This window comes from Genypterus blacodes, unplaced genomic scaffold (assembly GCF_046128005.1).
Source record: "Genypterus blacodes isolate CSIRO-AG114 ecotype Tasmania unplaced genomic scaffold, CSIRO-AGI_Gbla_v1 ptg000022l_1, whole genome shotgun sequence".
Lineage (NCBI taxonomy): Eukaryota > Metazoa > Chordata > Actinopteri > Ophidiiformes > Ophidiidae > Genypterus > Genypterus blacodes.
The window spans coordinates 2,824,134-2,838,182 of record NW_027466835.1 but is presented as its reverse complement, the minus strand read 5'-3'; the positions used below and the strand labels follow the sequence as shown (position 1 = coordinate 2,838,182).

At 42.8% G+C, this 14,049-nt stretch overlaps 1 protein-coding gene across 6 annotated transcripts in view; it reads right to left on the bottom strand.

Moving 5' to 3' along the window:
- ep300b (EP300 lysine acetyltransferase b) overlaps nt 1-12,484 on the bottom strand; it is a 30,201-nt gene extending 17,717 nt beyond the window's left edge. For 3 of the 6 annotated variants that reach the window (XM_076142873.1, XM_076142874.1, XM_076142875.1), the window contains exons 1-13: nt 10,427-12,482; nt 7,222-7,811; nt 6,124-6,303; nt 3,868-4,165; nt 3,450-3,563; nt 3,033-3,275; nt 2,811-2,916; nt 2,363-2,491; nt 2,069-2,186; nt 1,724-1,907; nt 1,340-1,417; nt 886-968; nt 311-457 (exon numbers count right to left, since the gene is read on the bottom strand). In XM_076142873.1, coding sequence (XP_075998988.1) covers nt 311-457; nt 886-968; nt 1,340-1,417; nt 1,724-1,907; nt 2,069-2,186; nt 2,363-2,491; nt 2,811-2,916; nt 3,033-3,275; nt 3,450-3,563; nt 3,868-4,165; nt 6,124-6,303; nt 7,222-7,811; nt 10,427-10,520 — 2,364 coding nt within the window. In that variant the 5' untranslated portion in view covers nt 10,521-12,482. Of the gene's footprint in view, nt 1-310; nt 458-885; nt 969-1,339; nt 1,418-1,723; nt 1,908-2,068; nt 2,187-2,362; nt 2,492-2,810; nt 2,917-3,032; nt 3,276-3,449; nt 3,564-3,867; nt 4,166-6,123; nt 6,304-7,221; nt 7,812-10,426 lie in introns of all 6 variants that reach the window. The other 3 variants (XM_076142871.1, XM_076142872.1, XM_076142876.1) reach the window with 2 other exon arrangements.
- Between the last annotated feature and the right edge of the window lie 1,565 nt (nt 12,485-14,049).

The window sequence follows — 14,049 nt, the reverse complement described above, 5'->3', positions numbered from 1 at the left end:
GTCATGTGTGTTGTACCTTACCTGTCATGTCAGGTAAGGTACAATACAAAATTGCAATTATTACAAAATATTCGAAAACATCCAAAGTATATGAAGGTACACAATGCTACCATGTGAAGAAGAAAACGTTTCCACCTATACACACAGAGCGAAAACAAACCAATTTATTAACCATCTCTTTCTGGTCCCTTCAAGAAAAGTCTTCTTTCATTGGGATGGCAACACACACCTTATGTTGCAAAGGTAATGCCGAGCATTACTGATGAAACAGTGTTGGCCAGTGGGTTAAAGACATATTACCAGTCCTTACCGTCGGCACAGCAGCTTGTGCCCCTGACTGACTCATGCCAGCAGGACCAGACCCAAGACCAGGACTAGATCCCGGACAATGGCCTGGAGGGAGGTACTGGTTCTGTGCCACGTTTGGCTGACCCATTCTTGCTGCTCCCATACCCATCTGGAAATGTGACAGCATAGGAAAACATTATATTAAGAGTGGCTAGGTGGACTATACCACACCAATTATCATTACATATGAAATAAAACAGATTAAAATGAATGAATCATTTAGAACCAGAAAACTACCCCCAACTTTGCAGAAGGTAGATTAATCTCTGTATGTCAAGAAAAAAACTCAAGTGTGGCTCTTCTTGTCCCATTTCTCTCCTAAATGTGAAAACCAAATTGCTTGAAAAAAACTCCGGCCCACAGACAAAAGCCCAAAAAGCCTTCCCTCCAAACATAAATGAATTCAAAACAAAGAAACATATTATTAATTTATCACACAACGGTGTCTTCAACTTTTGAATGCCAAAGGATCCATTTTCTAAAGACAATTATTTATCTTTGACTATTTTAGAATGGAGTGAATGCACCAATGCCAACCTGGTTCATTGAAGCACCAAGGGGAGGCGTCGACCTCTGACCCATTGACGGCACCCCCATCTGACCAAACTGGTTAATTCCGGCTGATGAAGAAAGATGAATATGAGATGAGATGTTAAAGAAACATAGATAAGTGGTTCTTTTCCAACTGCATTAGTTCCGACTACTGACTGACTACCCTCTTTAAGGAGATGTATGGTCATGCAAATAATTTTCAACAATTGGTCTGCTTGTTGTTTGAAGCTAAATCAAACTTGAGTCAAGTCTTAAAACTGAAGACTAAACATGACTATGAAGAACAAATATGCAGTCCTCCAATTGTATTTACAAACTTCATCATTGAGGCTAGAAACTAAAATAAAATCCCATACTTGGCCATTCAATATGCTTTAGTAATACTTTTGTGCCAATGGGACAGGTGCAGCTAAGAGGTTACCACTTATCAGAGACGTACCTGCAGGATTCTGCATTCTGTTGACTATCTGAGGGGCTCCAGTTGGTCGGGCAACAGACAGATCTGAATGAGGACCATCTAACAGGGCACAATATTTACCAAAATCACTGATCGTGTCTTTATGCTCACTGTATGCAAATAAGACCACAGTCGCTAACCGATATGTATTTAACAGATGAAGAGATTTGTGGTTTAAATTCAAATCCAAAACCCCATACCTACTGCATGATAGTCCAGAGACCTGTGACTGTCGATATTTGTCCTGATCTTTGTACTTTACAATAAATGTTCATAGGATGTGAAACTGAACATTAAACAAAAGTGGGTGTGAACTCACGTATACACTCAAGTGTGCCAGTAGACTAAAAAGGCATGTTTACTTACTTGGGGGCTGCCCTGGGACCATGGGTGGCTGTCCCATGGCAGGAGGCCCTTGTGTGAGCCCCGACGATGGCATGCTAGGCGGGCTGGACATCATGCCCTGCTTTTGAAGCCGTGTCCGCCTCTTTTCCTCCAACTCCTTTTGGATCTTGTAGATCTTCTCTGCCAGCAGGTGGTAATACTCCGCCTGGCAGGAGAACAGAATAGTGAGAACGAAGAGAATAAAATGGATTTTAGGATGCAGCCCAACAGAGTATACAATACTTTACAAATTATTTACATCTGAACTGGAAACTGGCAATAATGACAAAATATTAGTATGGCAATTAATAAGCGATAGTTAATTACCCTGCTGTTTGCAGATTCGTACATGTCCCCCTCTACTTTTCGGGCATAAGCCACCAGATTTTCCATCCGTCGGTCTTTCAGTGCAGCTGGGTCAGGAGTAGGGAAGATGGCCTGCACACTGCTCACATACACAAAGACAAACAGAAACCGATAAGGATATAAACACAACTTTCCCTGACACAAGAATTATTCTGAAAGATAACTTAAGGATAAAAGCACCTAATGACTAAATGGAAAATGAAACAATTCAGCTCATTATTTCCCATGTTTTCAACTACAAGACAAAAGACTTACAGTTTGTGGACTAGGTGGTTGCGGAGGTCTTGTGTGATGTCTTCATGCCAGGATTTCCTTAGGCCTGCAGCAGAGGGAGGAGTTGCTGTAGGCATGGAGCTGAGGTTGCCCACACCATCGTTCATCAAACTAGAAGGGCAGACCAGAGGGGAAGATGGAAAGAGAAAGAAACGTTTTGAAGAACTAATTGAAGAACAAATATCTGCTTGACAATTACAAGTAACCTGTATGACCATTAGGTTTGCCTCCAATTCATCCAAGTGATCTTCATTTACTTGGACTAAAGCATCAATCTTAATAAAAGGATTGACCTCCAAAGACGAAGCCTTTCCAGCCAAGATTTAGTTAAAGTGTCTAATTTTTGATTCTCCAGCAAAATCACCACCAATATACCGTTAATATTTGATATACTACCGAGCCCTAATGACTATTGAAAAGGTTGTCCTACCTTTGTGCGTTTAAGCTGTTGTGCAACATGGCATCTGGCAGTAGCGGAGACTGCTGGTTAGGGGACTGCACCCCTACCCCACCGTTGACTCCCATCGGGTTTCCTCCTGGAGAGACATTCATTTTTCTTTCTTTAAAGCAAAACTGCTGGCATTGCTAAAATGTTATAGCATTAATTAATTGTTTCTGAATATAATGTTGTAATTCTTCTACTTCTACTCACCCATGGTGTTTAGTGACCTCATACTAGTTTGCCCCTGATGTGCCTGGTTTGGCATGTTGGCCTGTGTTGGCTGCTGTGGCATCTGGATTCCCTGGTAAGTAAGGCCCAGGGCAGCGTAGGCCCTCTCTATAGAACTGGGGTCGATCTGGTTAGGGGGGGTCAGATTTGGAGTGCTGGACTGCCCACCGGGTACTCCTGACCCTAAAGAGTTCACCAGAGCCACTCCTGCACTGCTGACAAGAGCTGTAGGACATGGGGAGAATGTGAGAAGAAGTGAAATAAGAGGGAAAAGATGGGAGGAAAATAATAAAGGATGGGCCCAGAGAAAAACCCTGGTGGCAAATATTAAGATGCCGTAACAAATACAAGACACACAGAGGCATATCGACCTTCCCACACACTGAGCGAGGAACTCACACTGTTGGTTCCTCTTGTCTCCAGCATTTTTCAGTGGCAAGCATACAGGGCAGTCATGTCGTGTGCAATTCTTCCAATGAGAGATGATCTGTCTGGATGAGGCACAGTGTGCCACTACGAGAGAAGGAGCAGAACCAGACTCAGTTACAAAAGGGAAGAGAAGTGAAGAAGTGAAGAAAGATGACAGGTGACAGGGTAAAGAAAGATTATACATGGGATAAACTAGGGAGGGAGAAAACAGGGACTAAATGCCAAAGAAACCAGACACTAAGAAAAGCATAGTACGTGGCACTCAGTAGAAGAAAACCATATCCTCTTTAAACATTTTTTTTTCAGAAAAGCCAGCAGTCCAATTCTACAACCATGAGGAAAACAATGAGGAAAACACAAGAGCATCATCATAATTCAACAGGCTCACCCTGGCAGGACTTGCCAGCCTGGCAGTGAGTCATGTGGTTGAGCACGTTCTTCATGGTGCGGCAGTGGGGCAGGTTGCACTGCCGCACCTCCCCATTGGCCTGCTCTCTTCGCTGGCACTTGTGTGCATGAAGCAGTAGCACCAGCTGTTGTTGAATTAGTTTCCGTTTTTCAGGGTCTGCCGTAGGGGGCGCTGCACCGGGGCCTGCCCCTACAGTGCCAAGTCCAACCTGGGCCCCTCCCACCGCTGTCACTCCCCCCAATGACACCCCACCAACTGCTGGGGGTTGCTGAGATGCCTGGAAAGAAGATGATACACTCGAGTTAGGCAACATAATGACCGACAGATGTCTCTAGTGATCCAACAATCAGGTTTATGGGGAAAATTCTAAGAACCAATTGGTAACAGTGTGATCGAGAGGTTACAAAAACGTTTGTACGATAACAATTTCTACTAATGGTGGACAGTTATTTTCAGCAAGTATGCAGTAAGACTTTGGTATAGCATTATGTAAAGAATGATTTAAAAAAATCCAGATTAGATGTAGACCCAATGTTTACTGTGACATAAGCACTTGATGGACATTTTTATTAATGTTGCTGTGTCTTGTGTTTAACTCATATACAAAAGATTCATAAACGTGGCAGATGATTAAAGATTCATAAATCCCACTCTCTGAAAATGCTCAGTGCCGAAAAGAGCAAAATGAAAGTTCCTTGAGAGCTCATGCTCCCTACAAGCAGTGATGACTCAAGCTCCCTGTAAAAATCAAGGGTTGCCTGTGTGTGTGCTCTCTCCGGACACTCTGTCCACGGTACACATGCTCTTGGTTGCACATGGTGAGTCTGCTCACACCAACAGTCAGTTTCTGAAATGCCCAAAAATCCATCCGACTGCTTTGAGGCCAGACCATTCAACATCCAGGCAATTATCAGAGAACCAGACAACCCAATATCATATCACATCAGATTTTTTTGAATTTGGTTTGACTCTAAAGTCAGTCTGGTAAGCCCAAATCATTGGGAGTAAAAAATTGGAGTTACAACTCCAGTAGGCTGCACATCTGTATGTAAAATGAGCAGGTCAGCTCACACTAAGGAGCACTAACTTGAGAATTACTGACAGACTTGGAGACAGAGAGGGCTCTTGCATAGTCAAGCTCATTTCCTGTCGCTGTATCTTTCCCTTTATCTTCCTCTCCCTCCTTACCGTCTCTCTGTCTCACGTTTGATTCTAAAAATTGTGCACATTCATACATCCAGCACTTCTGTGCAAACCACGCTCTCTCAATGCTTTCTGTGAGACATGTCACTGTTTTGCAATGTGCACAGCAGTAGCTCTAATTAAGCAATCGTGCCAATTTCATTTTTCCAAATTAAAATCCCATTCTGATCTTGTAAATGTGGAGTAATTGTGTTTGTTAGCATGGAAGCCTGGTGATGAATACATTGAATATTACATGCATCTATGAAAGATGACAATTGAAATGTTGTGGCAGTGTTGTTGTGCGAGTGTGTCTTAGGCTGTCATCAAACACAATTACCAGAGTTAACTGTTAAACATTTGAACAACAAAGGCACGAGGTAGTTACCCATGCACAGTCTACATCATATTATCTGGTAATGTGCTCAGTGCACTCAAGAAACATCTAAATACATAAGAATCTAATTAAATAGCAATTTGTGATCAAATAAAACTAAATGAGTGACAAATATATTTTAAAAAATTAGCAGGATTCGTCTCTTTGATCCCACGATATAATTCTAGTCGCATAGAATTATATGACGTCTGCAAGGAAGTTTGCAGACAATTTAGGCTCGGGTCGCACCAATTCTTCACTTTCAATGAGTGTGCATCTTTAGTTTTGTCAGTGAAAAGGAAGCTTTTCCTTATTACACTGATATGTAGCCTAATTGTATACTCAAGGAAAACTATTTGTAAAGGAGCACTTTGATGAAAGTTCCAAATTCTCACAAGCAATGATTCCAATCAAAGATTCTTTTGATGTGTTAATTTTTCCTTAAATTAGGTTTGGTCTAGGGAATGACCAGGTGTGGTGATGTATGTATGTTGGGCAAAGTGACAAAAAGAGAAAAAAATAGAGCTCTTTGCTACACCAGGACCACCTTCAAGGACCATACAAGCCCACTCGCATACACAAGCTTGCACACAAACAAACACACAAAGTGTCTTTGGTGACAAGTTAGCATTGTCACAGATTGATATACAGAAACCTCAAGTATCCCATGATCTTACCATTCCAGGCAAACCTTGACCCTGTGGTGCTTTTTTGTCCATGTTGAACTGTGAAGCCAGGTTGTTTGAGAGGCCTGCCTTATTCTGGAGCTGTGGGCCCAGCCCTGCCCCAGCCAACCCCTGGCCAGCAGACTGGCCGTACGGACCACCATAGGGGCCCGTGTTGGCCATCATATTCATCTGGTTGGAATGACAGGTGAGAGGAGGCGGAACAAAGAAAAGAGACAAAGAAAATTAATAATTTTCATCTTACATTATAACACACGCAGCTTACTGACAGTTATGCTACAATGTTCGACAACAGAAAACAAATCTAAAATTCCTTTAAACTAAGGACATTTTAATATCAATCCTGCTTAAGAAATGTCATAGTTAATGAAAAGTAATAATTTAGTTACTGTGGCTTTGACTCTGTGAGAGTAATGTCTTTTGTTTTACAAAGAAAGAGGCTAACTGTTTTTTTCCTCAGAGGGTCTAGGGAATCATCATTCATTCATTCTTTCATTGCCCCAGAAACTCCACTAGTAATAGTCATGTTACTTCCAGCTACAATCTACTTTCAGATTGGCACTGGAAACGACAAAAGAATAAATAAAAGAGGGCAGAAAGTTAAAGCATAAAATGAATCTCCCATTTATGAACATGAAAAGAATTTGAATAGTTTTTCCCCCCGAACTCCAAACGAAAATCATTTTCCGTTCCAAAACAAAAATCAATTGGCTGTTTTGTACACAGGGTGTTATTTTAGTCATTCTATGTACAGAATTTCAAATCGTTGACGAAAATCATAACAATGTTGAGGTATATTTAAGAACAAAACCTGGAACCGTCAGTACAACAGAGTTAACTGTAATGCACCTACAAGTCCAACGCAATAATATGCTCTTGAGAGCTCATCTTCTGCCGTGTCAAGTGTGCAACGACTAGTTCTGCCACAAAGCAGGTCTGAAAATCTGTGCCGAGTTTCACCTGATTTGAGGGCAACAATGTAAACATGTATCTACCTAAAATCTAAAAAGCATCTTGTTAGCTCAACCAAACAATAGCAATTTTTGGGAATAAATAATGGATGGTCCTTCTTTCATAAAGAGCACATACCTTGTTCAGTGCTCCAGGTTGCTGAGGCCTCATCACTGCCTGACCTCCAGGTCCCATCTGCTGGCCTCCTTGCTGCTGTAGGGTTTCTGCCAACAGATTACCATTGCTACCCATGCCTGAGTTACCAGAGTAACCCATCCTCGGTGAGCCGTTTATCACCTGTCCCCCCATCAGACTTTGCTGCTGCTGTCCAGTGTTGCCCTTCTGGGAACCCATCATGACAGCAGCTCGATTCAGCCCTGCTGCCCCTCCAACAATCCCCACCTGCTGCATAAGCCCAGCCTGCTGCTGCTGGGCCTGGGGCCCCATGCCTTGAGGTCCACCAGGGGAAACATTAACAGCCCCCATCATTCCCATGGAAGCCCCGGCTGCTGTGCGGTTAGGAGTGGGGCAACCCTGCTGGGGAGGCACTCCAGCACGGAGAAGCTCAGACAGCTGTTTGTGTTTGGCTGCTGCATCCTGACCTCCTCCAGCTCCTCCAAGGCTGGTATGGAGTTGGCTGGCGTCCCCTCCATTCGTCAGCCCAAGCTCAGTTGAGTTGATGAGTTCATCCGGGAGGTCGTGTTCCAAATCGAAGAGTGAACCAAAATCTAGGGGAGAAAAGCACACAATCTTACTTACTAGAAAATAAAATAAAGTTTTTGTTTGTGAAGACAAGAAAATCTAGAAAATGAGTGCAGCATGTGGCCAGAAATTTCTGGAGCAGCCAATTCTCTGAACTCATTGTGTTAACAGTACAGCTCTGACAACATTTGGAGCCGCCATCAACTATGATTTGGAGCTTGTTACCAAGGAGCCAGTGCTGGAGCAGTAGCTTCTCACAGCCTGTGGCCTTTCCTGGGTATCGGCGTGTGGTTTGATAGGGTGCCAAACATGGGGAGTGGACGCAGTAGGGTCAGGGTGAGAAGCCGCAGAAGAATAAACACCGACTGGCTAGGTGTGTGTGTGAACTGAGTCTACAGTTATGATGTAGGAGGAGGATATGGGACAGAATCACAACAACGTATGCTGAAGGAGAAAGAAGGAGGAAGATAAAAAAAGGCAAAGCCTTTTAGCAGGGAGACCATGATATACTAAAGTAAAAGTGAAACTTTGTCAGAAAAAGTACTTTTGCAAGTGTCATAAACAAGTCACAATTTTGAGGGTGGCAAGATTGAAAACAATGAAAGAATTTGATGTTCGACAACTAAGGATGAGGTGAGGTGACATCCAGCAGTGCATAGGAGAATATTAACTTGGGAGTCCCAACTTATGAAAGCATGGGGACAGGATAGTTATCTTGTGGCCACAAGATAACCATCTACATATACTATCCTATAACGCAACAGAACGGGACTTTCAGGACATTATGAGTAATGATGAAGCTTTTTGGAAATGTATTTTGATTAGGAATGGCATTAACATACAGGTACGGTCATACTATTGGCTGTGGCACCTGAAGTTGCAAAAACTCCCAAAATGGCAGTGTTGACTGACGCCAGCCTCGACAGTGGGGGAGTCTGCGAGTTGGGTTACCTGTGCCGCTTCAGAGATCACTTCATTTATTATTATTGCTTGTGGTACATTTTTGGAGCCAGAGGAGCTCATTGATTTTTATGACTGTAAGAGACACGAAGACCATCTGAAAACTTTCACAGAGAATTGCCATTTCTCAGCCACAACTTCATTCTCATGGCAAATAGGCAATATATCAAGACCATGATTTATAACATGTGGCTACACATTTATATTAAAGCAGCATGTCACCTCTCATCTTCAGTTCATGTATGATGCTATAGTACAGAAGATGTGCTATGCCAGTATTAGTCTAGATGAATTGCTTTCATTATTTACACTCCCCTTTCCCTAATTCCACCAAAGAAACTATTTTTATATCAAAAACCACTATAGATTACAGATATCACTTATAAACTTAAGTATAAACTTAATATTTAAACTAATTTTGCTCTGTATTGCCGATGATGTGCCTACAACTCTTTGCTTACAGAATATACAAACATCTTTCTTTTTAAAAAGAAATAATACATCATATCGTTTTCAGCCAAACAATATTAGCCAACAACGTAAAACTTGTCTCTTTGTCTATAATGAGATGCAACAAGCTAATACATTAACACATCCTCTGTCCAATGCCGGGAACATGTTCATGGGTGGTGTTTAAATCTTTTAACTAAAACAGGTTTAAGCCGATTAAAGGCAGATGAATGACTGAGGAAAAGTAAAAAACAAAAAGTGCAAACGCCCGGAGTCAACGTGCCACACTCAGACAATGGACCACGGAAGAGCCGCGGTGATATAATCGTTGAGAAAACTGATAGCTACAACTAAGAATTGTTATAAGATACACGAATTGCAGAATTGTGCACGAATTCTAACACATGGTCGAAGCCCGGCATGTTTCCTTTCATTAATAATCATCTTAAAGCGAAAACACAGGCACATCTGCAGCTGGACAACAGCGCTTTGAAGTGAGTGACGAACAATAGCTAGCTGCTTTGAAACAATAGTTCGCGAAAAACGAGGACGCTCAAAGAGTTCGACAACGCGTTAAACGCGCCGAATTCGTGGCCTTAGAAGCTCTTTGAGTCAATAAAAAGGGCATATGACTGGAAACGGCGCGGCTCGTCACAATGGTTTAAGTTACCATTCATTTAGTTGAAGCCAGCTACCAAACTCAGCTGAGCCGGTAACGCTAGCTTCCTAGCTAGTTAGCTACCTCGCTGGATTCCCGTTATTTCTCCTAAAACTCGTTTGATAACGCAACTTAATCGCAGTGTTTATGAGACAAATGCGAGCTGTGTTGCTTATTTGCACGTGTTCTCGTCCACTCAATCAAACCATTCCCCCAGTTAATACTCAACTTAAATAAAACTGAGGAGATTCGACTATTCCATTGTTTGGAGGCGATTCTTGTAGTTATTAGCTAGTTAGCATGTCGAGGCTAACATCAAAACATAGCTGCCGGGGAGTTGTTCATATAGTCGACAGCACCAAACGATTTCAGACAAATTCAAGTTCAACACCAATAAAACCACCAAACGATGTGTACAAAGATGTTTAAATCGGCGTTTGTTGGTAAACTAAGCTGGTAACATCAAGCAACTCGCTTTGCAACTCTACAGCGACCAGAACAGCGACAAAACACACCGAGCTGAAGGTAGACAGGTAGCTTTGTGTTAAGCAAACAAATGTGCAATGTGTTTACCATTTCCATCACTTGCAGACACTGAGAGAGCTGGAGAGGAAAGCTTGGGCCTCTTGGCTGAAGGCGGGCCGGACTCCAGGACATTATCGGCCATATTTTTGACGAAATAGAAATTGCCGTAGATCCGCGGAGGGCAAACTTAATCTCCTTTATTTGCGTCTCCTTGTCCCAGTTTAATAAATGTTTCTGATCTTTCCCCCACCGCTTAGGGCGACGGCAGGGGGAAGACAGCAATGTTGATGGGCTCTCTCAGTTCCCCCTCTCGGTTTGTTCCTCTCTGCAGATATCAATCCCCCTCCCCTGTCGATTTTTTCTTCAGATTGCTCCGAGTGAACAGGAGGAGGTGAAAAGGTGGAGTTGGGAAAAAGGCAAACGAGCGCTCTTCTCAAACCCTCACATAGCCGCCTCGGCGTCACAAAAACTGTCCCAAGCTCTGTCCTCCTCGGTGTGCTCATTCTTGTCCCCCATAGTCGGCGGAGAAATGTGAAGCGCTCCAGTGAAAGTGTCTTGTAGAGGGCAAGGAATTGATAAATGTGATCCAAAAAATGTCTGGCAGAACCCCTGTCAACTTCTATGGTGCTTTCCCTTCCTCATGCAACAGTTATGTTATCGGTCGAATTTACTATGTCACCTGATCAGAAATGTCACTAGAGTCCATGGCACAAATTCCTGACATTACTAAACGAAAAGGCAGCGTGGAGATCACTGTCTGCAGTCTTAAAATGCAATCGCATGCAGATGGGTGAGTGGTCCTCCCAGGTGAAACACTGAAAAACCCTCGCATTGGCTGAGCATTAACTGAATAAATAGGATAACACCGTTCTGCAGAAGGATTGACACACAGGAGTCGATAAAACATAAGCTGTGTGAATTTTCATACATCTCACTTGTTTTCTTTTGCATGTGCATGTTGAAAAAAGTGTCCACTCGGTGTGTACATCTTAACATGCAAGGCACTGGGTCAACAAGAACGGACTTATATTGCACATTTGGTTTTTGCAGACCATTTGCGCGAGAATGCCAGATGAGAATGCCAGATGCATACAGTGACAAGGGCTGGCAAAAAAAATCTGTTAATATGCAATCGACACTGTTGCAGACTTAATTTCCCTGACAGTAAAATTCTGAGTTAATTGCCAATCAGTGGTTAGTCAGATTGATCCAATTAGTTTGATTTTGCAGAGGACGATCCATGGGGTTACTTGTCTTGTGCTCTGAAGAGATTCTCCTTCTGTTTTTCTCTCCGTTTCAACACTTTAAATATCAAAATGTTTCAAAAAAAATGCATGCATGCGCATGCAAGCGAAGAGAAAAGACAGAGCAAAACAGGATGAGGTCGTCAGCAGCAGGCGAAAATGTGACAAATTGATGGGGGCTCGCTGAGAAATTATGACTAAACTGGAAGCGAAAAGCCTCAGATCGGCACAATAATGCTGACACCCCCCGAAAACATTGTGGGCTGCAAAAATCCTCTCATTGACTCTTTGTGATGGAGAATGCTCCCTCTTCGTGTAGATCCTGGCAATTCCCCCCTTCTCTTTAAATCCGTCTTCTTTCCACCTCTCCCTTCTGGCCGGCAGCAATTTATTTATATAATTGTCTATGCGGGCTCTTTCCTTCCTCCGCGATGGGCACATAATGCTTTTTCGTGTTCATGTTTTCCCTCTTCTCGCAGGTTTTCAGTCTTCGGTAATATATTGCCCTCTTCCGCCTCTCCTCTCCGTCTGCGCTCCGCAAACACCCCCTTCCTTGGATTTTTCGGAGTATTTCCTTCACATGCATTCATATATCACCGTGTCGGATTTTCCACCCTTATTGCTTTCTCCAGTTCTTGGCTATGCCTTCTCCTTCCGTCTCGGTAACGCCGGTCGGTTTTCGCTGCTCTTTTCCTCCGGCGGCTCGCGGAGCGGCTGTCGTCGGTTGCCGGAGTCGCTCCTTCTCTCGGTTATCTCCTCCCGTTTCTGACGGTCTGTCCGCACAAACAAAATGGCGGCTTGTTGTTTCTACTCCTCTGATACGGGGGGAGGGTTGGAGGTACAGCAACATTAGGCGTGAAGGGAAGGAGAGGGGAGGTCGTCTTCGTCGGGACTGTTCGGGACTGTCCGGAAACCGGTTCTGTGCGCTCACATAAATTACCAACTTCAAATCTACAACCGGCGACAGTGGCGTCCCACCTCAGAGTCAGACTGACACGGCCCTGCCAAAGAACAAACATAAACAATGCTTTTAAGTTTACTTCAAATATATGTTTTAGAAGCAAAGACCCCCCCCGAACCCCTTAGATCCATTCCAACTTTAAAGCACAATGCACACAAAACAATATCTGCACAGATCCAGAAGATGATGATGGAGAATTGCAGAGATGCATACTTTTTGCAACTTAATTCAACAAAGCTCAGTTGGATGAGGTTTTAATGCATCATTTTAGTTTTAATGGAGCATACGCAAGTTACTGACCGGAAAATATCATCCTCGTATTATCTAAGATATACTTAAATAAGGGATAAGGCAGATTGGTCTGTTGTCTGTTCAGATATTGCACCCCTGTGGTTTGTTTTCCTGATATTATTCTCACCTTTGACTGGATTACCTTACAGCATAAACAAAGGGTCACACAGCCAACATGTAGTATTGTTAGTTAGATAGTAATGGTGCCAAATTACTGGAGGTACTTTGGTTTGGAATCCTTAAGTGGTTTTATTCTCTTTTCATATGTGTAGCCGAGTGTTGCAACTCTTATAATGTACTACGATTGGGAGACATTCTTAAATTTGAATGAACTCGATCCTGATTGCTTTGCTTTCCTATAATTACATTGTTTTAGCGAAGCAACGCCGTACAAGACTGCAACCTAGAAAGTAATCTCAGCAAACGTGGACAGTCCCATTACCTCAATCCGGCTTGTGGAACACCACATTGTTCTAAAAGAACAATCTCTCATTTTGTGTTTTATAGGGCTGTCACAGCTAATCTATTATAATCAACTACTCCAATTAAAATTTAAAAAATCCAATTAATATTAAGCATGTAATTGATTAGTCGACAACATGGCCCCATTTTCCAGCCCAGTTGGTGGCAGTAATGCACCATAAAGTGGGCTTGTCAACCATGAAACAACATGGAAGATTCAGCAATAGGGAGGGAGGCAAAAGCACTATGGATGAGTGAAGGTGAGGTGAGAAGCGTTATTTGTTTCATATAGCTTGGTAGATTGGCAGATTGAGTGGCAAGGCGAACAACCTGTATACACGGTTTGTATATCGCAGCCATAGCATAGCAAGAGTACTGTCATGGGGCCTCAGGCAGTTGCAATGTAAGAAACATGAATATCGGAAACATTTTTTACCTGTGGCCTGGGGTGACTTTAATAATTTGGTCCGCTTCCTATGTTAGTTATCTCTTACTAATTGCGGAGATGTGTTTGCTCTAGCTGTTGCACTTTGCATCTTCTTTTGTCAACAGAGATGGTGGCTGCTTCTTTGTCATAGTGCACATGGTTTCTCTCTGGAATTGGAATGGGACAGCTCTTTTCTTTGCTTTTGAGATTGTTTCCAGTGTGTTCTCAAAGTAGTTTTGGAAGAAATAGAAATTCTGATCTAAATTTTTTGGTATCCACCAAGAAT